We start from the raw sequence: 26,987 nt of genomic DNA on the forward strand, positions 1-26,987 counted from the left end.
TCAACCTTAAAGACAGCAATTTTTAATTTTTAACCACTGCCTACAGGAACCTCACCTCAAGTCTCTCTCTCCCGAGGTGACTTCACTCGTGCTGCACTCCCTGAAGGCACATACTCCTTCCCACCTCAGAGCCTCTGCATGAGCCACGTGTCGGTATGGGAAATCTTATCCTGCACTTTAGAGAAATGCCCTTCTGGAGCACAATAATTCAAACTGATTTTTCTGCATGCAAACCATAGGGGATGAGCAGAAAAGGAGAAGCAACAGTGGGGGGCAATACACATGTAGGTCATTTTGGGGGGAGGAGCGAGTCTTGAGTCTTAGCCATTCTCTGGTTCATTCATTTCCCAAAGTGGCGAATGAGATGATTTGGGGAATATAAGGATGGACATTTGTATTTTCATCATTCTGGCTCTGTATTCATTAGTCACAATAACTGTTTAAATTGATAAGTTTCTTCTTATAAGTTAACTTTAAAAATATATTTCTATAGGAAAAAAAGGTAAGTATATTTATAAAAAATCATTAAGTAAAAATAGTACAGTGCTCTGCAGCTGTTAAAGCTGGTTATGCAAGTCTCTCAAGCTTTGGAAACACTGCTACTCAGCACCTAAGCTGGGGGAGCCTTTCTCTCTGGTACTCTCCTCAGCAGACCACTCTGAGGTACCCTGAGTAAGGCCAGCACAATCAGCAGGGGTGTGATGGCTTCCTCAGGGCAAGAGCAGAGCAATACGCTGCCTTGGCTGGACACAAACCAGGTGTCAAAGAGAACTGGAGCAGAAAAGGGCATGATGCTGCCTACTTGCCAGGAAAGCTCAGAAAATGAATGGAATCACACCCACAATCTGGGGGTAATAAGATGTAGGATGTCCATAGGTGAGACCATCCTATACTGGGACTTTGGATTCCAGAGAAAGTCACCCAAGAACCATAGGTTACCCTCATCCCCCAGATTCTAATGCCCATGGCTCCTCTTTCTCCTCCTGAAATCCTTCCACTGTACCTCTTGAACTCATGGTCAATCATGAGCAAAATCCCCTAGGTCCTCATCCTCTTCTGGGAACATGCCCTTCATCTCTGTTCTGAGAGCTGGCTCAGGAACCACTTCCCCTGCAGCCTTCTCATGTAGGGACTTTCTCCCCACTTTCTTCATGCCATTGTGCTGGGAGGTAAGTAGACATTCTTTTTCTTCAATCCAACTTCCAAACCTTTGTTCTTTTATCCTTTCTAAAATCCCTTCTCTGTGAAGCGCATGCCTTCAGGTCCTGCCACTCTACCCCTCTTTCCTGCAGGCATCAATTCACCTTAGTCATTTCCCCAATTCTTCAAAGGCTTTAGGTTCTGTTCACTGTCATCTGCTCCAACAGACTGTGGAACTATGGAACTCCTGCCATGAGTTTTGGTAATTTCATTAGCAACAGACAATCCCTCCAACACCCTGACCTCTTGTTCCTTGACCTCTGCCCTTGTTCCTTCCTCACTCTATTTGAAAACCATAGCAATCATCATAACCAGTGCATTCAACCTCAACTCTCTGTCCCACTCTTGAAATTCCCCGGACGAAGCTAAACCACAACCCTGGTTAAATCCAATTGTCTGCTTACTCCCAGCCTGCACCTTCCCAAGACAATGTGGCTGAAGAGAAACACACCACCAGATGGATTGGTCTCATTTTAAAGTCACTATCACCACCTTCAGGTCAGCCTCCTACCAGTCATATCACATTTCCCAAATCCATCCTCTTAGATAATAGTTACCTAAATAGTTTACTTCATCTTTCTCCTCCTCAAGCCTTCATCACCTCTTTCCCTGTCCTCACTCTCAGCTGATAACCTTAATTCCCATTTCACTGAGAAAACAGAAGCAATTAAAAACAAAAAATTCTACCAGCACCCTCAACCAAGTCTACTCATCTGACACCATCTGCTCTGTACCTACCTCATCTTTTCCTTGTGTTACGAGGCACGGGATATGCATCAGTGCTCCTAGTTAAGGCAACCCCTGTTCTGAAATACTGGATCCCATCTCTCTTGACTTCTGAAGGATACTGTAATACACACATTTCTCTTCTCCTGTACCAACACATTCCCATTTTCTACTAGACTATTCCCAATAGCATTTAAACAGACTATTATTTCTCTCATTAAACTCCCATCAATACCTGTAACTCCCTTTCCCTTCCAACTACCACTCCATTTCTATCCATCCCATAATTCAAAACTCCTTGAAAGAGTTTATTCTTGATGTCATCAATTTCTCTCCTCCCATTACTTCTTGAATCCACTCCAACCTACTCACCATTCCACGCAAACTTCTTTTACCCACTCTAGCAAGGTCATCAATAACCACCATATTGCTAAATCCACTGGGTAACCGTGGTCTTGATCTTACTCTACTGGCAGCAGCTGACCACTCTTCCTTTTAACACTTTTTTTTCCCATTTGACTTACAGGTTGCTATATTGTCTTACATGAACTTTCTTTGCTGGGATTTCTCCTCATTTCTCTGACCTCTCAACATCAAAGTGCCCCAGGGCTTAGTCCTTGAATGTGTTTTATTTTCTACCTACACTCACTCCTTTGGTGATCTCATCCCATCTGATAGCTTAAATTTATATGCTGATGACTCCCTGGATGCTCACCTCTCTTCTGAACCCAGACTCATATATCCTACTGCCTACTTAACATGTCTGCTTACTTGGAAGTCTAATATGTATCTCAAAGTTAACATGGCTAAATTTACCAAAATTATTATCACCCAAACTTGCTCCCTCCCCACTTCTACATCTCAATAAATGACAATGCCATTCTTCTATGTGTTCAATCCAATGACTTTGGCATCATTTTGGATGTTCCTCTTTTGCTCGTACCACATCAAATCAGTCAGCAAATTTTTTCTGCCAAAGTCCAAAATATGAAAACCTGACCACTTCTCATTATCTCCACTGTTAACATCTTGCTCTAAGTGACCATCATCTGTTGCTCAGATTATTTTTAATGGCCTCCTAGTTGGTCTCCTTGCTTCTGTTTTGGTTCTCACTCCCCAATTTTCCCTTCATTTTTTTCTCAACATGGCTGTCAAAATGGTCTTGTTAAAAATTAAGTCAGATGAGGCCATTCTTTTGCTCAAATAGGACAAATTTCCAAGGTGGCCTTTTTTTATCCAGGGTACAAGTTCAAGTTAATTTATTGACCTACAAGGATCTCTATGATCTCTCTCCTTCCTGGCCTCATATCCAACCACTCTCTCCCTTGTTCACTCTCTCTTCCTTTCTTTGTCTAGAATACCTCAAACATGCTACACAGTAAGTATGGCCTCAAGGATTTTGTATGTGCTTTTCCTCTGTCTGTGTATGTGTGTATATCATTTTCACATGACTAGCTTCCTCACTTCTTTCAAGTCTTTGCTCAAATCATTTTCTCAGTGAAGCCTTTTTCTGGATATACCATCTAAAACTGTACCCCGGCGACCCCCATTCTCCATCTCCATATTACTTACTCCTCTATTTTTCTACTAAACAAAATAATTTTATTACCTAACATTATTTTTATATATATATATATATATATATATATATATATATATATATATATATATATATACATATATACATATATACATATATACATATATACATATATACATATATATATATATATATATATATATATATATATATATATATTTTTTTTTTTTTGTCTCTCTTCCCTATTAGAATATAAACTCCAGAAGAGTGGGGATTTTCAGCTGGTTTTCATTGTACCTGAGAAGAGTACTTAACACATCACAGGCATCCTGAATGAAGAGTTTGGAAGATGGAGCCCCAAGATGGACTTGTCTTAAATGCACTCAGGCTGTTAGTGACAATGAATGAATAATGTCTTTTTTCATCTCTCAAGAAGGCCTCGGGGAAGCTGGTTAGCTCAGTTGGTTAGAACGTGGTGCTCTTAATAACAAAGTTACCAGTTCAATCCCCATATGGGCCACTGTGAGCTGCGCCCTCCACACCTACATTGAAACAACTGTGTGACATGGAGCTGATGGATCCTGGAAAAACACACTTAAAATAAATAAAAGTTAAAAAAAAACAAAAGAAGAAGATCTCAAGCAAAACTAGGATAAGGTAAACTGGAAACCTAGCTTGTGGGGCTTTGGCATACATTTGCCGCTGCTACAGCTCATTAATGTTGAACCACTTTTTGAAATCTCTGATTAATGAAATGGCTACTCCAAACTTACCTCATGAATTTGTGTTTCATTCCTCTTTTTCAGAATAGTGTCTTTATAAGGAATGCCAATTTTTCTAACAACATGCACATACCTAACACTGGGGAGGACATGATATGACTAAGTGATTTCCTGGGCAGTAAATATCAAAGGCATTTGGGCACAAGGTGATAAGACAACAAAAAAGAAGATAAAATCCCTGAGAGAGCCCCAAAAGCATTCACTAACTTGCGTCTGCTTTCCTGACATCACCCTCATGGCTTATATTGGGACGTGGGATGCTACCATGGTGAGTGCATAAGTGGAAAGAGACAGAGAAAGATGGTCCAATGTGGAGAAGGCCATTCAAAGCTTCATACGAATATTACTTTGAATTGGGTTGAATGAGATCAAGAGGGATCTTTGCCCTTACTGTGTTACCCTGGTGTCTCCAGGAGCCTCACCATTAATGAAGAGACAGCAGACTCTGTAACCATTAACACTGTGTAACAGAAGTTCCCCAAAGTGTTTAACAATGGATATCATTATTAGTATATTCTGGGTAATGACTTATTTTATTGCCTCATACCTACCTTGATATTTTAATAAATTCATGTTAATAAACTCACAAACAGATCTCAGTGACTTCTGCCCTCAATGTTTCAGTCTACACTGTAAGCCAGTAGTTCTCTAAGTGTAATGTCTGACAGCAGCATCAGCTCCACTTGGGATCTTGTGCAAATTTTCAACATCTTACCTGCACTTACTTAATCAGAAACTCTGGAATGGGGCCCAGCAACCTGTGTCTTAACAAACCCTCCAGGGGATACTGACGCAGCTTAAAGTCTGTGCATCCTTGCTGTAAATCAGATATGGTCACCTCCCAAAACCTACTCACCCACCTCATCCCAAGGCCAAAGCTCTTAGCATGGCAGTCAGGGCCTTTTCCAGGTTGATCAAACAATAAACCTTTCTAACCCCAGGTCCCAGTGGATTAAAAATCTGATGCTTCAATTTGTCAACAAATAAATACGGCATATCTGTCGATCTTCTGAAGGGTCTTTTGAATGGCCTCAGTCATACACCCTGTTGTGTGCTGAGAGCACATGCTCAGGCCCCCAGGAAGCATCCAAGCCACACTTCCTCCCTTGGCAGTGTTCCCACTCCTACCCCTTTCTCCCTGGAAGAATCAGTCCTTCCTCAATGATTTACCATGTAGGTCACACTTTGGTCACCCTACAAGATATTAAGCCTTTTAAGGAAATGAGCCTTTGGCAGTAAGTGAGGTAGAGGTGAAAGGACTCTTGTAGAGATAAACATTTATTGGGCTATCACTTAGGTGCCAGGTACTATACTAGATGCTGGTAGTTTTCTGAGAGACACAGTTAAGATGATCTTGATTTTTAAATCAGGTAAGGTTCCAAGCTTGACCCAAATCAATGAAAATGGAGAACAAGACCTGCTGTAATCTTGGCTCCAGTTCCTCTGTTCTGGTGGTTTGAGATTCATCTGAATCAGATTATTCGAATTAGTCACACAATAGTATGATCTTTTTTTTAACTGCACTAAGATTATGGTGCATTCTCGATATTATTTGTAACACAAGTCTATAGTGAGGTACAAACAGATGTTTAAATTCTTCACCCTTGAGATTTTTACCTGAGTTCAGGTTAAACACAAGGATAACAAAATCTCAAGCTTCCTACTTTATATATAGAACATTTAAATCTCCCCCTTGTCTATCAAAATGTAAACAAGAGGAAGAAATGATGATTAAGGATGAAGATCATCAATGGTCATGACAGAAATGGCTGGCAAGTCAACCACAGGTGTCATCTCTCCATAGGAAATGGTCAAACCCCTTCTCTGTAATGGAGACAGCTTCACACCTAGAGCTGGAGAAATGGTGCATATGAAGTTTGGAAAAAACTATACAGAAAAGGGATATATGTATTAAAGTCCTATTTTGCCCCAAATTAAAATTGGGCATGGGATGAGGGGTTGATGCGGAGAGCAGAGACAGAAGACCACTATGACAATAAATCAGATCAAACCACTAAATTATATTTTTTGATGTTGAGAATGTAGGGCATCATTACTGTGTAACTTTGACAAGCAGATTTCATTACTTCTCTCTCCTGAATGGTTCCGCTGATACAAATCCATCTTTTCTAGGCCATAAAATTATCAAGCACAACTTAAACACCATAAATATATCCAGAAGAAGTGCATTTACTTATAAACTATTCTCATTTGAATGTTTTCCACAAATTTATGTTATATATAATACATATTTTGTTGGCTTAAGGATTGTAGACTTTAAGATCCATCCTCAGTATATATTTGCTATGTGTAACGAAAATCAACAGTTTTTATCCAAAGAAAAATACTCTGGTTCCCATTTAAACAGTTACTTATAGAGTTCTCTTCAACATTTATTTTTTAACAATATTTGGAGAACCTATGTCAAGTATGTAAAAATAAATTTCCTTTTATTTAGTAACAGTTTGGAGGAAATGGTCTAATATCAACCTAGTATATACTAAAAGAGTCAGATTTTGCAAAATGTAATCTTATGAAGCAGCATAACTATGAACATGTTTGGGGAAACATGAAACATTTTCCAAATGTTTAAATCTGTTTAATAACATGCATTAACGCAGTAGGTTTAATTAAAACCTCTTCAGACAACTGTTGCAAAAGGAACTAAATGAGAAGTGGTGAAAAAAGCCAACACTCCATTAATCACAGTGACATCCCATAGATATCACAGTGCCATTCACTGACTCCTGGCTCTGGTCAACCTCGAAGATCGCCAAATATTTCTGAGGGTAGACAACACCGGTGCTTTTGGATTTCCAATAGCCGACATGTGCCGAATGTGCTGTCTTCACTGTGACTGCCCACAACCTCTCCTAGTCTTCTAGCTCAGCTCTTCCCTTCTAATCACACACCTACCGTGTTTCCCCAAAAATAAGACCTAGCCGGACAATCAGCTCTAATGCGTCTTTTGGAGCAAAAATTAATACAAGACCAGGTATATATTATATTATATTATATTATATTATATTATATTATATTATATTACATTACATTACATTATATTATATTATATATTATAAAGACCCGGTCTTATTTTACTATAAGTAAAATAAGACTATAAGTAAAATAAGACCGGGTCTTATATTAATTTTTGCTCCAAAAGACGCATTAGAGTTGGCTAGGTCTCATTTTCGGGGAAACACGGTATATGCCCAGGCGGGACACCTGGTCAGTCTTCCTATGACTGGGAGACAAGCATCTTAAAATCCCTTGCTGCCTAGACCTTCTGATGAGTCATCATCAGAAGAATCACGCAAATCCTGCAGCCTATACTGTCACCACCACCACCATCCCTCCCTGGAAAGACATGCATTTGCATGAAATTTATGCAATTTTAACTCAGCAGGGTCACTCTCACTTGGAAATCCTTATAAATTACATTCTCTGCGATAAGTATTTCAAAATGTTCATGATTTTCAATTTTAACAGACAATGATCTTGTTTTACTGAGATTAGGGTTGCCCAAGACCAACTCCCTCAACACCTTCTCAGCCTATCTCAAAATGATGCTGTTGCGACATTCCTTTTCCTCCCTTCTTCAAAACCTCCTCATCTTCCACCTGAAAGGAGAGTCCCTACCCAAGGTTGGCCTCCGACTGTACTATTTCCTATGACCAATATATCATCTGTACCTGTCTGCGCTCAGGCCTCTATTCTGGTGTTCCCATTACCTAGAATGCGCTCTCTCTCACCTCCACTCATGGAATGCGACCTGTCTTTCTCAGGCAAACAAAAATGTTAAGTCTTGATTCTCCCTTCATGATCCTCTTTCCTCTGCACTGTCCTATTTTTCTGCATATGTCTCTTCCCCACCGTAGCAGACCCTTGAATACATGAACTACTTATTAATCTTTTCTGTCCCTCTGTATCTTCATATCTCTAGTACGTTTTATTTTTTTTTAAATATATTATAGGCACCAAATAAATATTTGTTAAATAATAAATGAATAATGGAGACAGTGGAGCCCAGAGTCTCATTTCAATAAATATTTTTCTACTTTATTTTCCAATTCCCTTTCTATTGTGAAATGTGGGCAACAGAGTGACCTGCATTTTAGTCCTTTCCTGACTTACCAGTGACTATTTAAAGTTTTTAGAGCTTAAGCATTAAGGGGAAGAGTAAACAATTATAAAATACAGAAAGAAAAAATGTCATTTTCCAAATTCCTTTTGGAGAGTGGAGTCTATTGATTTAGAAGAAATACTATAATAAACAATTTGGGGCAAGAATGAGGGCAGGTTGTGAGGCTCTTAAAAAACACAGCAAGAAACAAAAGGTGGTCTCTAATTGCCGGTGGGGTGGGTCCTATTGACTTAAGAGGCTTTTGTTTCTGAGTGTCATCATCCTTAGCTGTTTTTTATAATTAATTTTAAATTATAGTTCATATACAACATTATATTAGTTTCAAGTGTACAACATAGCGATTTGACATTTATATACCTTACGAAGTGATCATGAAAAGTCTAGTAACTATCAGTTATTATGATATTATTGAGCATATTGCCTATGCTATACACTACATCCCTGTGACTTATTTTAGAACTACAAGTTTGTACTTCTTAATCGCCTTCACTTTTTTTGCCTATCCCCATTCTCCTCCTCTCTGGGAACCATCAGTTTGTTTTCTGTATCTATAAGTCTATTTCTGTTTTGTTTGTTCATTTGTTTTGTGTTTTAGATTCCACATAAAATAAAATAAAATAAAATAAAATAAAATAAAATAAAATAAAATAAAATAAAATAAAATAAAATAAAATATCAAATCAAATCATACAGCATTTGTCTTTCTCTGTCCAACGTATTTTACTCAGCATGATACCCTCTAGGTCCATCCATGCTGTCACAAATGGCAAGATTCCATTCTTGTTTATGGCTGAATAATATTCCATTATATATATGTGGTACCACCTCTTCTTTATCCATTCGTCTATCAATGGACACCGATTGCTGATTGTTTCCATATCTTGGCCACTTTAAATAATACCATAATAAACAAAGGGTACATTTATGCATATCTTTTTGAATTGGTGTTTTCACTTTCTCTGGATGAATACTGAAGAAATGTGCTGGTCCTTCAGGTAAGCAAGCTGGAGGATAAAAACCAAGGATGTGAGCTGGAGTTCAATCCCTCCACTTAGCAATTGGAGCTCCCAAAGGATATCTAAGAAGGAGGAGAGGAAGGCCAGTGATTTGGGGAGAACCTAATTGTCTAATAGGGTTTTTTCAGTTATTTGCTATGAGTTGTGAAATGTACCTCCTTCTCTGGTTCTCCTAGGGAAAATTCAGGAAAGATTATATACCTTTCTTTCTGGGGATTCCAAAAAGTGGTCTGTAGCCAAATGGTCACAAAGGAAAAGAGACTGTGTCAGTGACCATCCAGGAGTCTTGGAGGCAAGGAAGTAGCTGCCACTTGAATCATGTCCACAAAATGCATAAGGAGATCCTGAACCAAGCAGGCACCCCCTCCACTGTAGTGGACTCCATGAAACAACAGCTCTAACTCACTCCACAAATTCCATCTCGATGGTACCTGAGGTAAGAAACTGGGCTCAACAGGAGGAGCCTGGTATTGAAGCCAGTGCAGTGCGCAAGGAGAAAGGAGTCAAAGTTCCAATGCCAGATCTGCCCCGGTCAGGGATGGGAGGCGTATGGAGTTTGGAGAATAAACATTCCTGAAAGTAGGAGACCCAAGCAGATATAAGATCATTCAGCCTTATTATTCAGGAAACTCCCCAGACATCCCTCTGTGTAACTCATCACCAACAAGTACAGAGTTCCTTAGAGTCTTTGGCTCCTGAATCTGGTGTGCCATGAAGAAAGGAGTCTAGCGGTTGACTACCAAGTTACACCATACTCTACAAAACTATTAGGTTGGTGCAAAAGTAATTGCAGGTTTTGCAATTATTTTTAACCTTTTAAACCACAATTACTTTTGAACCAACCTAATATATGAAGTGATACAAAATCAAATAGGGCTTTCTAGCTGACCCAAATGTCAGCCTTCTACAGTTAACTACAATAATGACTTATTGATGCTTCAATCTTAGCACTTTTGTAGTAGGGATAATGAGACAGGTTAGTATGTTGCTAGGTAGACAGCGGGGTCCCTGGTGGAATAAACAAAAAGCAGCCATATCCTGAAACTCCAGGTCCTGGAATGTCTCATTCACTCCAGGACAAAGACAGGAGAATACGCCTTGAGGTTAATAAATAATCTCAAGTCCCTTCCTGACGGACAAAGGAACAGATCTGATAGATAGGAATGGGTTGGTTCGTTAATCCCTTCAGGATGAGCAAACAGGACAAACCTGATAGGTGAATTCCATTAGAAGTCTCCAGTCCCCTTCTCCAAGCAGGCAAGGGAAGGTATAAAAGTAAGAGTTTCTGCCTCAGTCACTGGGCTTCCTACCCCTGCCCACTTGGGAGCTGCAAACCTCTTCTCCTGCTTCTAATAAACTATCTTCCTTTACAACTCCTTGCCTCTCCCTGGCCCATGTGTCCATTCTTCCGCTTCACAAGATATGATCCTGGCCTAAACCCAGAAACTACTGGCAGATCCAACATCATTTACATCAGTAATACTGTTTATTTTACCATACTTATTTCATATAGCAATTTGAAGACTGTACAAAGACCCTAAGGTTCTGAAAAAAATGGATGCCTTTCAAATCCAAGATCATTACTGTGAAGTATTTCTCTTTTCCCCTAACACCTCTGTGAATCACGTGAAGAATGGGGGGAATTATTCTACTTTAAAATTGTGGGAAATTGCAAGAATAATAGCCTAAGCAATTTTCTTCAAATTATCCTAATATTCAGAGGCAAAGCACGGAAAGCAAACTCTCTACAAGTCATCACTGGAGAATGGCATAATAAAAAGCTCTGGATTAAGACAGACCTAGATCCTGACTTCAGCAGTCACTAATTAGCTCTGTGACTTTGGCTAAATTATGCAACTCCTCCAGGCCTCAGTTTTTTTCATCTGTAAAATGGACTCATGATACATAACCTGTAAATGAACCAAAAAATGTGAAGCAACTAGCAGAGTGTTTAAGTACTCAATAAATGGTAACTCTTGGCAGTGGTCACGTTCCAAAAGAAAGGCCTTTTATTATGTTCTAGTGAGACTCAAGGGTATCCACAGGCAGCAACTGCAAAAAGGGAAGTTTGAACCATTTGTGCTTTATTTTAAAATTAGTATGTTATAGGAAGAGATGAAAAACTCCCCGAATTCTGAAATTAAGAGAAAACAGTAATATATTTTTATAGAGAACAAAACTTTGAAATGGAAATTCAAGGTATGACCACAAGGTAATGACTGCTTTTCTTCTGTGCCTGGTGACTTAATCTCATTTCTTCTCCATCATTTCTCACATGTGCAGCAATTGCGTTGTGAAGATAAACACAACTGCCCAAGTAAAAGCAATATAAAAGATTAGTTGCTTTGTGTGAAAACAGGGCAAGGAAAAATGTTTGTTCCTATTTTTTTCAGTGAAAGATAAAATTCTCAAAGAGATGGGAGGGGTGCTTAAAAACAAAACTTAGGATAAAATATGATTCTTCAAGTCCCAGTGCTATTTCTTTCACTTGTTATTTATGTTTAAGAATAATACACAAACTGAATATTTGAATCTAGATGGACCATGGCATAAGCAATACTCCATTTGTCTCAGCTACGCTAATGCACATGCAGGGAGACAATCTATCAAGTTACTAATAAGCAGAGATTCAGATGCCAGCACACAAATCCTTCTGAACATTTATATTCTATCAAGTTGGGAGTATTTCTAAAAGACGAATATGTGCATAGTTTATCTAATAGACTGGAATGGCTCTTATTTCTGTTCTGCCAAATAAAGAGAAATTTCTCTGACTGTAAATGTGATTGTTTCTACTCCCAAAGTGCAAATTTTCTTCGTGCTTCCTGGCAGGTCTATCCACCATCAAATTCTCCAGGTTTGTCAAAGCCTTAGCAATAGCTCCAGTTTATAAAATGCCTGCAACTTGGCCAGAATTCAAGATAAGAAGTTAAAACACACACAAAAATAACAGCAAATTTTGAGAACAGGCAAGGATTTGGAAATGGCCACCCTGTTTAGGACAATACTAAAATACAGCCTCATTTCTAACATGTGCAGAAATCAGCAACATTTACAAGGTACACTAAAATGAGCAAGTGAGAGAACCAGCATGGCTCAGAAGACTTAGATTTGACACAGATATTTAGTGCCTGGATCTATTTACTAACTGTGTGGCCTTGGGCAAGTCACTCATAATTTCCTAATTCATTAAATGCAAGTAAAACCCCCATTTTGCTACATTTGTGGAAATGTCTGGCAAAGTGCCCAGGAGGATGGAAAAGGTGCTTGATAGATGTTTGTGTCCTCCCTTAAAAAGAGATTGCAAACTCAGTTGCCTACAGGGATCAGTCAGGAATGAAAATGTAAGAGGCTCCGTGACTGTAAGACAACAGGGAGCATAGCAGGAGTCTGCGCACTATTTGAGCACATTCAATCCTGCTACAGAAGACGGATGAAACACAGAAGAAGGACTGAGCACAGCCAGTAAGTAAGCTGGAAGCTTATGCAATACAGGCAAATCTCACAGAATGTGTCAAAACAGATAACAAGTAAGCAAGTAGCTTGTGAGACTCAACAGAATTCATAAGATGTGCTAAATATAGACCTATAATTTATAAGACACGCCAAACATACAGTGAATAAATATGACAGAACAGACAAGAATGCTACTTAGATATAGAAAGCGTTAAGTCATGATCACGCCCTCTCTGGGCCAATAGCGATGTCAGTCCTGAATTGACCACCCTTGGTGACAAATGGCCTGGTTCTGTGCTGGCTCCATGTGTGCTCTACCCAAGAAATGCACATGAAACCCAGGGCTATTAGCAGGCCACAGGCCAGCCAGGCTCCCACGGTGCAAGCATGTGTTACTCTGGGCACCCTGCTTCTGCCAAGGCCCCTTGCTCAAAACTCCGGTCCCGGTAAACACGAATGGAAAGGCTGAGGCAGCAGAGGTGAACATGGTGTGACCCTGGGGTCAGGTAGTGCAGTGTCCACCTGCTCCTCCATCCCCAGGCTTCTCTGTGCGTGTTTAAACTGATTTAATAATCTGTGATCAGAGCCTTTATGTACAGTGTAGTCAGACCGTGTGAACCTAGAGGTGTCCCTCTATCAGGTGACCTTCTCCAGGACAGGCAGCTCTGAGGTCTGTGGAAAAGCAGAGGCACGGGCATCACCCCAAGAGATGCTGGCTGCTCTGGGGGGACATCAGCCCAGGATTCCCAAGTTTTCTGACATTTTTCAGAAACTAGGAAAATCTTGATTTCCATGTCAGATCTCCCAAGTTTTAAATGTTGACAACTTACTCAAATTTTTAAACATCTGTTCAGGCCACATAAAAATATACATGACTCACCACCAGTTCGCTCCTGCTGTCTTAAGTGAGTATGTGCCACCAGTCCTAGAACCACAGTCTGTCATGTGGTCCGTTAGTGGTAAAAGGAAGATACCATAATTTGAAGTTTTGCAATTGACCACATCTCACCTGCATGTCTCCTCTGTCTAGGAAGGACCAAGCAGACCTGAGAGTGCTCGGCATTCCCCCCAGCCCTAGGGCTACACTCAAATTAAAAGGGAGGGCTCAAATGACTGAAGAGAAAACGACCACCACTGCCTCAGAGACTCAGGAATTATTTGCAGGTGGTCTGCAAGCTTGTGGTTATACTTCTTGAGATTATACTTTCTTGCTATCATTCTTTATCGTTGTTTTCTCTGCTTCTCTCCTTGTTTTCAGGGCACTGACTGGGAGTTAGAGCAAAACAAGGTGGCATTTAGGAGCAAAAGAAGGAGACTGTTACCATGGTACCTTCAACAAAAAATCAGACAGTTAAAATTAGGACAGGTTGCATTTTAGATGTTGTGTATGTGAGGTAAAGTGTGTATCCCTGGACCAAAATGATTCTGGACAAGAGGGCTGACTTCCTACAACCACATGAGGTAAGGCAGGGACCTTTTCTTTTCCTAAACAGTGTGAGGGGAGTGTAACTAGGGTACTAGAAAGCTCCTTAAAGGAGACAACACTGTAACATGTGCTCCCATGCGCAAGGGGCTGGAGCATGCCCAGGAGCTCAGGAAAATGCCTAGGGGTAGACAGTGGGCAGATGTTTATCCCTCTCTGCAGATAAGCCAGAACAAAATTAAACTATTCTGTAGGTGCTGGAGGCTGCCAGAGCCGGGATGTGTGCGTGGGTGCGTGCGTGCGTGCGTACACCGGTATACTAGGGTTGGGCAGGGTTGAGGAGGTGGGAGAGTGGCAGGGAGGTAGGAGACATCAGCTTTCTTGGACTCAGACACAGTCAAGAAGCTTGGTTTGCCCACACTGTCACTGGACAACTAGAGAACCAGACAAGGGGCGAGAGGGCTAATCAATGACTGAATCCATCAGCACAGACAGAGCACGGGGAGCCCAGGGCAGGGGTCTGGGGGAACTGCTTAAAAGAACACACGGTCACATAATTCCTGGAATCATGTCCAGTGAGAACACCTTGTGGCAGGGCTCGTGTGGGTCACAATACTGAGTAATCTACCGGGTGTCCATTACCAGTCATGCCTGGGTGAAGGCTGGGGACTCCGTGCTCCAGAGACTGATGGGGCGGGGCCCATCATACATCTACAGGAGAAGACCAGCAATAAACAGGGCAGTGACTGAAAAAAGAAAACAGTGTGACTGCCTGCGGGCTGTGACATCTGCTGTGAAGGGAATAACCAGGTGATGGGATGGAGGGTGGGGGAGGGGCACTATGGCAGATGTCACCACTGTAGGAAGGAGCCAGGAAGACAATCTTGCAACATTACTTTCACTTTTAACAGGAAAAAAAACTCTCAAGGAAAAAAAATATTAAAAATATATACCAGTGTTGGCTTGTTTCTTTATATGACCATGTTAATATGTAAATTAAAACGCAGGAAATTTAAAACAATGCTGGAAACATCAGCTTATTTCTACAACAAGAATATGACAGCCTCTATTATTAGTCTTAATTATTAGATTTCCTAGACCGGTGTTTTGTATCATGCTGAAATGTAATTTAAAAATTAAATTCCATCCACTCTGGTTCTAGCTAACTGAAAATCGCAAGTATAATGCAATGTAATTGATTTCACATATCAATCACTGAAAAGCATTTGAAGCAGGAGTTTTAAAATGACTGTTGCAATTCAGTTACTCGTATTACCTGCCGTTTCATGCAAGCACATGTTGTACAGGTACGTTCTGCTGACCAGCAGGTTATATTCAACAATATTCAGCACAGAGTGGGCTCTTCTCAGAGAGTAGCCAGAACACCCTCAGTTTCTCTGCCCGCCTCTGACATCAATTGGCAGGATATACAACTCTTTTTTTTTTAAATAACATTTTTAATTAGTTTCAGGTGAACAAAACAATGCAATACTTAGACATTTATCATTTATATCCCTCACACAGTGACGACCCCTTCCCCCATCCACTACCTCTCTGACATCGCACACAGCCATTACATTTCCACTGTCTCTATTCCTAATGCTGTACTCCGCTTCTTGTAAAAAAAAAATATATATATATATTTTTTTATATATTTATTTATATATATAATTTATATATATATAAAATTTATATATATATATAATTTATATATATAAAATTGTAGTTGGCATTCATTATTATTCAGCTTCAGCTTCAGGTGTACAGTGCAGTGATCAGGCATCTACATCATCCCTGAGGTGCCCATCGTTAGACGACTAGATTAAGAAACTGTGGTACATTTATACAATGGAGTACCATGCAGCCGTAAAGAAGAAAGATACATTAGGATATACATCTCTTGAAGTAAATGTGGACACAGTCCCAGAAGGAGGTGCTATTGGGACCCGCTGGATGGTGTAACTGCAAGGACAATGGGAACTGATGCATTAACCCAGGGGTTCCCAGGAATATACCCTTCAAGGACCAGTAAAATAAAGAGGGGAGGGGTGCAACATGGAGATGACAACTTTCTGTGTTGTAAATAAAGACATTAAAACAAACACAAATCCACAAATTGTGATATATCCATACAATGGAATTCTATTTAGCAATAAAAAAAAAAAAAATACTGTTATACTCAACTACATGGATGAATTTCCAAAACATTATGTTAAATAGAAGTGACCAGGCACAAAAGAGAAAACGCTGCCTGATCCCATTTACATGGCACGTGGAACAGACATAACCAATCTGTCCTTATAAAAAGCACATCAGTGCTCACCTAAAGGCTGGGCATGGGCACTGACTATAAAGGGGCAACAGAAACTTCTGGAAAGACTTAAAAGCTCTAAGTCTTCACTGGTTACATGGGCGTATACGTATGTCAAAACTCACCAAACTACGCTTAAAAATATGTGCATTTCATTGTATGTAAACTATGCCTCAATAGAGTTGATTAAATAAATTAAATGTGACCAAAAAACAAAAACAGATTTTCATAAAAGAAAGTTGTTTTTAATTCCCAAAGTGATAGTAATATAAAAGACAATCCACTTGAATTAAATATATTTTAGTTTAATAAAAAGCTCTATTTTTCTCATTTTTAAAGCCCAGTGATGGAAACCTCCTCAGGACCCATCAAAGATCAGAAGATGAATATGTGAGAACCACTGTTGTCTCCCTTCCTCCCTACATATTCACTCTCTGAACCCTATCTTGAACATTCCTTTAACAAGGCTCACCACTACTTCATTCTGCACTGAACAGACCACTGGAGCTACCAGATTGGGGATTAAAATGAAAATGGCCATGAAGAAGGAACGATTTCAATAACTGAGGATTTCTGTCTAACAAAGGGTAGGCAGAAAAGGGCAGGGGGCAGAGGAACCAGGAAGGGTGAGGGAGAAGCTAAAAGGAAGGGAACTCAGGGCAGCCATGGCTCCATGTGCTATCTCTTCCCAGGCTCACTGTGGCCTGCCAAGTCAGCTACTGGAGACGTATACCCAGTGGGCCCTGTGTGTTTGTGAGTCAGCACAGCCCCTGAACAAACTGGCAGTGACCACCAGCAAGTTACACAGTCAACAGTGGTCTATTCCAGGGGTCTATTCTAGGTCTATGACCCTGCCCTACTGGTCAGAGGACACAAGGCCTTGCTAAGTTCATTCAGGGCCCTAGAAGACCATTAAGGCGATCATGAGAAAAGGATAGAAAACAAAGATTGATTTTTTTAAGGAGAAGCAGCAGAGATTTTTCTGAAGTAGAAAGTGCAATAATATAAAATATATACATTAAGATCAGATTTTCCCTCAAATAAGATCTAAAATAAAACAACAGACCGTTTTGAAATTAATACTTTTTTATCTTAGCCTTCTTAAAGCACTGGCTCACCAGGAGAATTTAGTAGTAGCCAAACTATTTCCTAAGTGTGACTATTTGTTCTAGAAAACACTGCCTCTGCGTGAAATACTCAAATGATGGATGGGAAAGTTTGACATACTTAATTTTAAAATTCAGAATGTTCAGGGAGAATGAATCATAAAAAAAAAAAAAAAAAAAGAAAAAGGAAGGAAAGAAAGAAAGAAAAAGACACAATTGAACGTTGAAAGTCACGAAGGGGATTCCAAAGGTAAAATCTCACAACTCTCCCCACAACTTTTTAAAATTCATTCATTTATTTTTAATAACAAACACTTACCCAGCACTTAGTACGTGGAAGTCACTGTTCTAAGCACTTTACATACCTAAGCTCATGCACTCCTCATAATCAACCCAACTGGGCCAGTTTCATTGTCCCCATTTTACAGATGAGGTACAGTGAGGTTGCCTCACTTGTTCAGGTTACCTGGAGGAGACCGGACAGGACAACACTACTCCAACAGCTAGGCCTTTGCTGGAGCTTGGCTATTTTTGTTAATTTTATTCAGGGGAGGGAGAGTATATTCATGTCATGTTTGTTTCTAGTTCCTGGCCCTGATGCTTCTGTGACTGGGTATCCCCACAAGAATGGAGGCCCTCAGCACACTTACCTGTGAATGCATCAGGGGACCTTTCTACAAGGTGAACTAGGAATTCTCCAGACAAATGCTAATGGGCCATTTCTGGTGCTAATGATTACAGCACCTGGGATAAGCACAAAAAGGAAGCAGAACAATGATGTGCTTTGAGAACTTCATTCTGATAAGTTCAAAGAAAGCAAACTCTTTGGATTTTACATATTTTGAAGTGAAAGCCTAAATTCTGAAAGGCCTCATAATGATTTTCTTGCATTTGGTTTTTCTAACTTGCCTTTACAGTAGCATCTTCACTATTTTGGCCAGATTTGCATATAACCTGGACTATTTATTATTTGCTTGCAATTTTTATTTAAATCAACTCAATTTTTCTTTTTTTTCCTTTTTGAGGTATAATCGACATACAACATTATATTATTTTCATTTTAATCAACCTAATGATTAAATATCTGTATATATTGCAAAATCATAATCACCGTAAGTTTAGTAAACATACAAAAATATTTTTCTGGTGATGAGAAGTTTTAATATTAACTTTCTTACCAACTTTCAAATATGAAATACAATATTATTAACTATAGTCACCATGCTGTAGTCACCACATTACATCCCCAGGACATATTTATTTTATAACTGGAAGCTTCTAACTTTTTATTCTCTTTACCTATCTCACTCTTTCTTCTGCCCCCCAACCCTTCAGCCCCTCAGACAGCCACCAATCTGTTCTTTGTATCTATGAGCTAGGGTTTTTTTGGTTTTTGGTTTTTTTTTTAGATTTGACATGCAAATGAAATCATACTCAACTTCAAAAAATTACATATTTTTGTTATCCATGTCTTAGTTTTATGCATGAAATTGATTTAAACTTATGTTTTATTAACACATTTATCTATTAAAATAAAATAAATCTATGCACACACTAAAATCACTGCATGTCCTCCAGTGCTGTGAGGTCTATGTTTTGGAGGATTCATATTCTGAGCTGGTGAAAGTCAGTATTTACCCGCCAATTAAAAATAAGGAAATAATACAAACACACCTTCAGAAATTATTTTTATGTATGTATGTGCCATTACATGTATTTACAAAGGGAATGACACACACACACACACTTTCCAGTGGCTGAGAAACGGAATTGAGCAGGCATAAGGCATTACGTTACAGGCAGTGCAAAGTACTGAATCAAGGACAGAGTATAACGTTAGTTATTTGCACTTTTCTCCAGGGAGACAGAACATGCATGCCTGGAGAGAGCAATGGGGGGGCCGGGGTGGACAGGGAGTGAGGAGGACTGGCGTCAGGCTCCCTCCCCTCTGCCTCCCAAAATAGCAGCTCCTTGTTTATCTGTTTTCTACAGTGCCCTTGCTCACAGGATATTTTTTTAAACAAAAGGCTCTCAGCTAAGAAGAAATGTGGAAACCAAAGGTACTATCCAATTTCCTAATTTTATCTATGAGGCAACTGAGGCTCAGTTGCCTCATGGATAAAAGTGACTCAGCAAACTGCAGCAGAATCAGAGCCTAAATATCTCAACATCCAGATTCCTAGTCTGGTGTTTATGTGACCAAGACCACCTCTGAGAGCACCCTCACGCAGCTATATACTGGTGACTTTGGTGGACATCATTACATCAATAACCTCGTCTATCCTCAAAAATGAAGAAGTATAATTAATCATTAATTCCTTGAGGAGAGAACAGTGGTCAACAATATTTAATGAAGTGTTATGAGTCAATGGAAATAAATTAAATAGAAGATGAAGTCATTATTTCAGAAAGTATGATGTAAGGAAACAGGCATCACTCTTCCTGAAAGCTGTATAAATCAAATAACGCCTAAAACAGATTAGGAACACTTCCTAATTAGTAATAATAGAAACAACAATAAAAACAGCAATAACTATAATTAATTATCACATACCAGACACTAGACTCAGCACTTTATATGCACTGATATCCCTGTGACATAAATATTATTATCCCCATTTTCATAGGTAAGCAAATTGAACCTAAGCCCATGGGTAGGGTGACCAGCTGTCCTGGTTTACCTGGCACTACTGGGTTTCCCAGTATATGGAACTTTCAATGCTGAATTCAGGAAAATCCTGGGCCACCTGGGATGGCTGGTCACGATTTGTGGGGCTGGTGAGTGATAACTTCCACGTGTGCCTACCTCCACAACCACCACTACTTTCTACGGGATAACTTCCCTCCACATGCTCCAGTCAAGATTTGTACATACTGGTTTAAAGAAGGGAGTGACCAATACCTTACAAAACAAGATACTCACATGTAGCTTCTTCTCCTTTTACAAAAAAGACAAAGTACTGCATAGAATCAAGCATCTATTCCTCAAGAAGAGTAAAGAAGGGACACTTACCTTGACCTCAAACTCGAAGTGCTCGTCCTTTCCTTGCCCACAGAGAACATAGCGTGGAATACTAATTTTAATCGGGTCCTTCAGGTCATCTGGATTTGCTCCCAAAGAACGAGAAACCATCCTCTATCAAAGGCACATCAGAAGGGGAGAACAAAGAGAACCAAGATCACTCAATTGCAAATACCTTGCTTGGGCAGGCAGGAGAAAATGTGTTTCAGGTAGAGAAAAGAGCATCAAACCAGTAGAGTTTATTTAGAAAAATGATGGTTTCCTTTGAAAGAGAAATGCTAAATCTCTCTCATAACAAAAGACCATTTCTTTAGGTATACCATTCCCAGAAGTTAGGGCAAAAGCACTTCAAAATGTTGTTTCGCTTTGAAGTTCCTTCCAATTTATAAGAACAAGTGAAGAAAGGGACAGATTACACATTCTGACTTTCAAAGAAATCGGTCTAAACCAGATTCCTTTCTGAAAAGTCTTGATCATCTGACTTATTTTTTCTCCATAGACTATCAGATTGCCGTACATAAAGCTCCAAAAGCTGGAGATTTTATTCAAGCTTACTTCATTTTAAATTCTAGGCATTTTTATAAGCCAGTGTAGTGTGCAAAGCTCTTTAAACCACAATTAAAACAAATCCCAGGTATTTTCTTTAGGCTCCATTTGATTAATAATGAACTTGGCTCTGACAAATATTTATGGTCTGGATGGTGGGAAACCAGAGGGGTTTGAGGAAGAGGCATTATGAAAAAAATAAATCTTCAAAATGAGTTCTCTTGAGTGTGAATGCAAAGAAATCTAGGAATAACCTTATCATTTGCACTAACCTGGGGCTTTAGAAAATATAAGAAAGTATATTTTTGAAGCAGTAGCAATAATAAAATAATTACAATTACAATTGCATTTATTGAATACTTATTATATACCAAATACTTCACTTAATAGTTTATATGCATTGTTGCATTTACTCCTCACAATCCCCTATGAGGTATTAACCTTTGCTAACCCTGTTTTATCAAATGAGAGGCCCAAGACAGACTTTCGGTAACTTGACAGATGTAAGTGGTAGAGTCAGGATTCGAATTCAGGCTAACACAGGGCCCAACTACGGCATCACTATGCCATACTGCTACAGTGAAATTTTAAAATAATTTTATCCATCAGAGATAAACTGAGTTAATGAACACTTCAACATCAACAGAATTTAAGATGGGAACTCCATGATTATGCAGTGAAACCTACTATTTGACAAAGAAGAAAACAGTGGGCAATAATGCTCCATTTCTCTCAGGCAGAAAGGGGTCCTAGATCCTTGGCTCTTCAGCCAGGTTGGACATAGAGGGTCCAACTCAGCTGCTGTGTGTGTGTGTGTATGACAGAGAGAGAGAGAGAGAGACAGAGAGACAGAGAGACAGACAGAGACAGAGAGACAGACAGAGACAGAGAGAGACAGAGACAGACAGAGAGACAGACAGAGAGAGACAGAGAGAGACAGGAGAGAACTGAGCTCAGATTTCTGGATGATCCAGAGGCGTATGGTTTGTCTCAGATTACTGCTTTTATCTAGCTGACAGTACAAACATTTTGGCATGACGTGACATTTCCAAAAGCTTTTATACAACCTTAATCTTTCCCTGTGTGGCTGGCCACCCAAAACAAGAACCACTAATTTTATCGCAATGGTGCCCCTAATAGCTTTGCCTGATGTCAAAAATCATAGTGGAAATTCTTAAAAAGCAAGTTTCTCAACATGCCCATGGACAAAGACCTTTCAATTCACTGACAGTATATTTCTAAATTACTTTAAATGTAGACATTTTCTGAAACATGGAATATGTTTTTCTATTTAAAAGTGAAAAGGCAGAGAAATAATTTAGTGGTTTTATTTTTCAAAGAACACATTTAATGTTAGGAAATGTCTTTAACCTACAAATGTCATGGTTTACCTGCTCTGCTGCCTAAGCTCTGAAACCTTATATATCATGCTTAATAACTATAGTTTTCAAGTAGGAACCTAGTCTCTTTTCAAAATCTGACACAATCACTTGGGAAAACAACTTGTGGCATGTGTGTGGGCTGGGATTTGGGAGCACACTGTAACTTGGAACAACTTCAGCAGAAGGGAATGCTGCTGAAGACATTTTAAGCAACAACTAGCAATTAAAAATATGATCTGAGAAGTAAAGACCCATTTGTTCACATTCGGAAGAACCTGGATCCTCCCTACCGATTACGCCAAAGGCTAACACCACAGCTGATTTGGTAAGGCTCTTTCCTAAGATGTGAGAATGAGGAAAAGGAAGAAAGAAAACAAATCTTTCTCCTTCAATCAACAAGGAACAATGTATTACTATGTGTATTACGGTTTCTCAAAAAGGTGTGGATGACAATGTCAATAAGGGTAACACACTTGGTATTGAAACTCTACCGTTCTCAGCTTCCCTGAAGCAATCACAGAAAATGGACTCGGTATTCCATGTGGTGTTCACTTCAAAGACTCAGAGACAGAGAAGACTCAGAATCAAATCCCAGCTGGAGGACTTGTAACACTCTCAGTAACAGTCACCCATCCCCTGTGCACCCAAGTTTTCTTGTGTCTATGGAAATGGGCATATTTACCAAATCCCAACTACATGGCAGGCACCTGACTGCGAATGAGGGAGTTTATCACCTTGTGGGACTTACAGTTTGAGTAAACTGGTAATTACAGGGGGACTGGAAAGTTGTGATGGAGGCATTGAGTGAGAAGAACTACAAATACATACGAGGTGTTATCAAACAACACGGTGACTGTTTAAATGAAAAAACTGATTACAGTAAAAGACATTCCCATTAATCCTCCTCAAAATACTTCCCCTTGCTTCAAACACATTTATCCTATTGTTCTTGCCACTTTCTGAAGCAGCTCTGGAAGTCCTCTTTTGTGAGTGTCTTTAGCTGTGCTGTCACGGATGCTTTGATGTCCTAAATCATTTTGACTTTGGGGAAGAGCCAGAAGTCGCAAGGTGCCAGATCCTGTGAATAAGGTGAACGAGGACACACCATAATTTTTCATTTGACAGAAATTGCCGTATACCAGAAGTGATAGGTGACACGGAGCATTGTCATGATAGAAGATGATTTACGGCACATTTTTAAACACACCGTCTCTCAACCATAGCTCACACCCGACTGACTGCACCGAACAAGCTGAAACTTGTCACACACTGTTTCTAAGGTTCAACACACTACTTCCTGTATTGATGATTCCTACCTTTCTGTTGGATAGCACTCGGCAGCAGCCTTCACCATATTTTGTGATCACAACGGAAAAGCTCCGTGTCATACGTCACTTCCGGTACGGCAATTTCTGTCAAATAAAAGGATTATGGTGTGTCCTCATCCATCTTATTCACCAGATCTGACACTGTGTGACTTATGGCTCTTCCCCAAAGTCAAAATGACCATGAAAAGTAAACATTTGGAATCGATTCAGGACATCAAAGCAGCCATGACAGCAGAACAAAAGACACTCACGAAAGAGGACTTCCAGAACTGCTTCAGCAAGTGGCAAGAATGATGGGATAAGTGTGTTCGAAGCAAAGGGAATATTTTGAGGGGCATTAATGGCAATGTGTCTTCTACTATAGTCAATTTTTTTTAAACATTCACTGTATTTTTTTTTTTATCATGCCTTGTACACTAGTGTCTAAATGTCCTGAATTTTACTGAGGGAGAACTACAGTCAAAACCGCCCAGGTAATAAGTAGTTAGCAAAAAAATGGAGACTTAACTTTAACTTTCTAAATGCCTTTCTTATAGGCACCCCTAGAATATACAAACAAACTGGTGTCTTTTATTGAGCACCAACTATGTGCCATGCAGAGGACCAGGTCCTGGAAAAACAAAGTAACTTTTACAAAATATCTGGAATTTCTAAAACCTTTAGGTTTTTTCAATTGCATTAAGTTTTGAATAAAGATTTTGTTTTTCCACTGGAGATGGAATACATTCTAAAGTTAGCAAATGCTACCTTAACTTTCTGTTTTTATAAGTCAACTTTCAAGTTGAGATAAGACTGTAACTGATGGTCTGGTTACTATATAGGCCCTTTAAAACTGGAAAGTTCTCTATTTCTAAGAACGTATAATTGTGAAACCAATTCCTAATAAAAAGAAAGTTGTTTGAAGCTCAGGCCTATAGACCACTTAAAGATTTTCAAAAAATCCTTGCCTTTGATAACTTGACTAGGTATATGAATTAAGCCAGGACCAGTTATCTGGGAGGAACTGGATCTTATAATATTTATACAGCTCATCTAAACCCAGGACAGCCCTTTATATGCCAGCACCTGCCTGTGTAGCTCAAGAAATGGTTCTAGATGGGATACGAGAGCCCTGCCTCAATCAGGATTGGACAGTGAAGTGTAACAGAATCCTTTGCTGAGAAAAAGGATATTTCTCTTTGTTATCTTACATGTTGGGGACTAGAAATAGTGTTAGAGTCTGCTGTTATCATTGGTGGCCACAGTTCACTTCAATTTCATAGATTTCGAAGTAAATATTAAGGGTAAAGAAATTAAAAACTGCATAAATAACTTAAAAATAAATTTGAGCATAAGTATAAACAGATAGAAGAAAAATCAAAAGAGTCTGTGTTTCCATCAAAGCACTGCTGCAATGTCAATTTTAGAAATTACTTTTGAAGTCAATTTCATGAGAAACATAGACGTCTCAGGATACAGTGTGAAAGGTTCCTGACATTTTCCTAAACTATGTTGGGCAGGAAGGAAAACTAATATAACCGTATCCTAAATTTATTTTTTTTTAATTTAAAAATAGCTATATTTTGAATTTTATACCAGGCAAGTATGTGTTATATCATATTATATCCCATTATTTATGAGAGCTTTTAAACTTCTATGTAATAATTTTACAATCAGTCACAGTTTCTCTACATGTAGCAAAGATTCTTAGACTTGGAAGGGAAGCTTATGACATCATCAGGAGGTAAAGAAACATGAAAGGCCGTATATTCAGAAGCATGTCTTACAGCCGACCTGGCATGAGTAAATACGTAGGACATTCCAAGGTACTTTAAATGCACCGTGGAGTGGCTCTATTTAGAAGTAAAAGGTCAAGGAAAAGCACATAATTAGTAACTTGCATTGCATTTCTGTACATACAAATATCACCTTTTAAAATACGATAAAAAATGTTTTACTGATAGCTTTAATGAAATAATGTCCTATGTCAACAAATACTCTATTTTTCAATGGTGTTGGGGAAACATCATAGTTGAGTCCTCAGCCAAAAGCAGCAGGTAGAACACAGACTACATTTTAAATTCTCAGATTAATTAATCTTCTCTCCTTACGCAGGCTATCTCAGTCAAAAAGGGCAGATAAAAGACATTAATAGGACATGGCTTTAACATCCCCTCAGATAACTGTCGGCAGTGCAGAGGGCACGGAACAGGGGGTCATCAATGTTTCCCCTGAATGCTCTAATTACATACCAGATGGCTGAATTCAGTGTACGCTTTCATCGTGACAAGGTCAGACCTAAGGACAATTGTCTGATCTCCTAGAGTCAAATATCCAAGCTTTGCTTGTGAAACACGGGCAAACCTCAGTTTTTATCAGATTTAACAAAATTATGAATTTTCCTGTCTCTGTTCCCGGCAGAGCTCATATTTCGAATCCCTCCTGTTTTCAACCACACGCACTACAGTGATAGCTCTAATTAGAGCTATTATGTATCGAGCATCTACTATGCCCCAGCAGTTTGAAAACCTGGGTGTGGGGCAGAGATGGTAAGGATCTGTTACATTCTCAAATATGAGCCATGTTATAAGAAACAGGGAATAAAGGTAACTTGTGTGAGCAGGTGTAAATTATGACTATGGTAAACAGCCATGTTTATATTCATCTCCAGCAGGTGAAGTCTGCCTGTGCCCAGAAGGGAACTTATGCTAATGCTGAGCTCTCCTAGAGGCTTAGTGCATACAACTGAATTGGATTCTGCTAAGACATGTGGCCACACATGCTATATGCACACCCTGACCATCCTTATCAAGGTGAGGACTTAACAGCAGCTTGACACGAAGAAATAATACTAACCTTATCTCATTTCAGAGTGAGTTTAGAACAGTCATATCAGGAAACAGAAATAGGGTTTTCAAATGAGTATATCTTTAATTTTGATATATAACTTTATGTATAAATTACCCAGAAAACGACACCATCTTGGACATAGGTACCTGTGGAATATCTTATTTACCCTAGTGCCT

General features: G+C 39.3%; 1 protein-coding gene across 5 annotated transcripts in view; it reads right to left on the reverse strand.

The window, feature by feature from the left end:
- The window catches only part of KIF16B (kinesin family member 16B), a 293,589-nt gene that overhangs the window by 61,579 nt on the left and 205,023 nt on the right, over nucleotides 1-26,987 (reverse strand). For 4 of the 5 annotated variants that reach the window (XR_002136070.2, XM_019714654.2, XM_019714650.2 and 1 more), the window contains one exon: nucleotides 20,718-20,840. Coding sequence is in view for 4 of the 5 variants with exons in the window: in XM_019714654.2 (XP_019570213.2) it covers nucleotides 20,718-20,840 (123 nt within the window). In the remaining variant the exon portion in view is untranslated. Of the gene's footprint in view, nucleotides 1-18,424; nucleotides 18,449-20,717; nucleotides 20,841-26,987 lie in introns of those variants that run through there. The other variant, XM_074318294.1, reaches the window with a different exon arrangement.

The sequence above is a fragment of the Rhinolophus sinicus genome, linkage group LG13, assembly GCF_036562045.2.
Source record: "Rhinolophus sinicus isolate RSC01 linkage group LG13, ASM3656204v1, whole genome shotgun sequence".
NCBI classification, from domain to species: Eukaryota; Metazoa; Chordata; class Mammalia; order Chiroptera; family Rhinolophidae; genus Rhinolophus; species Rhinolophus sinicus.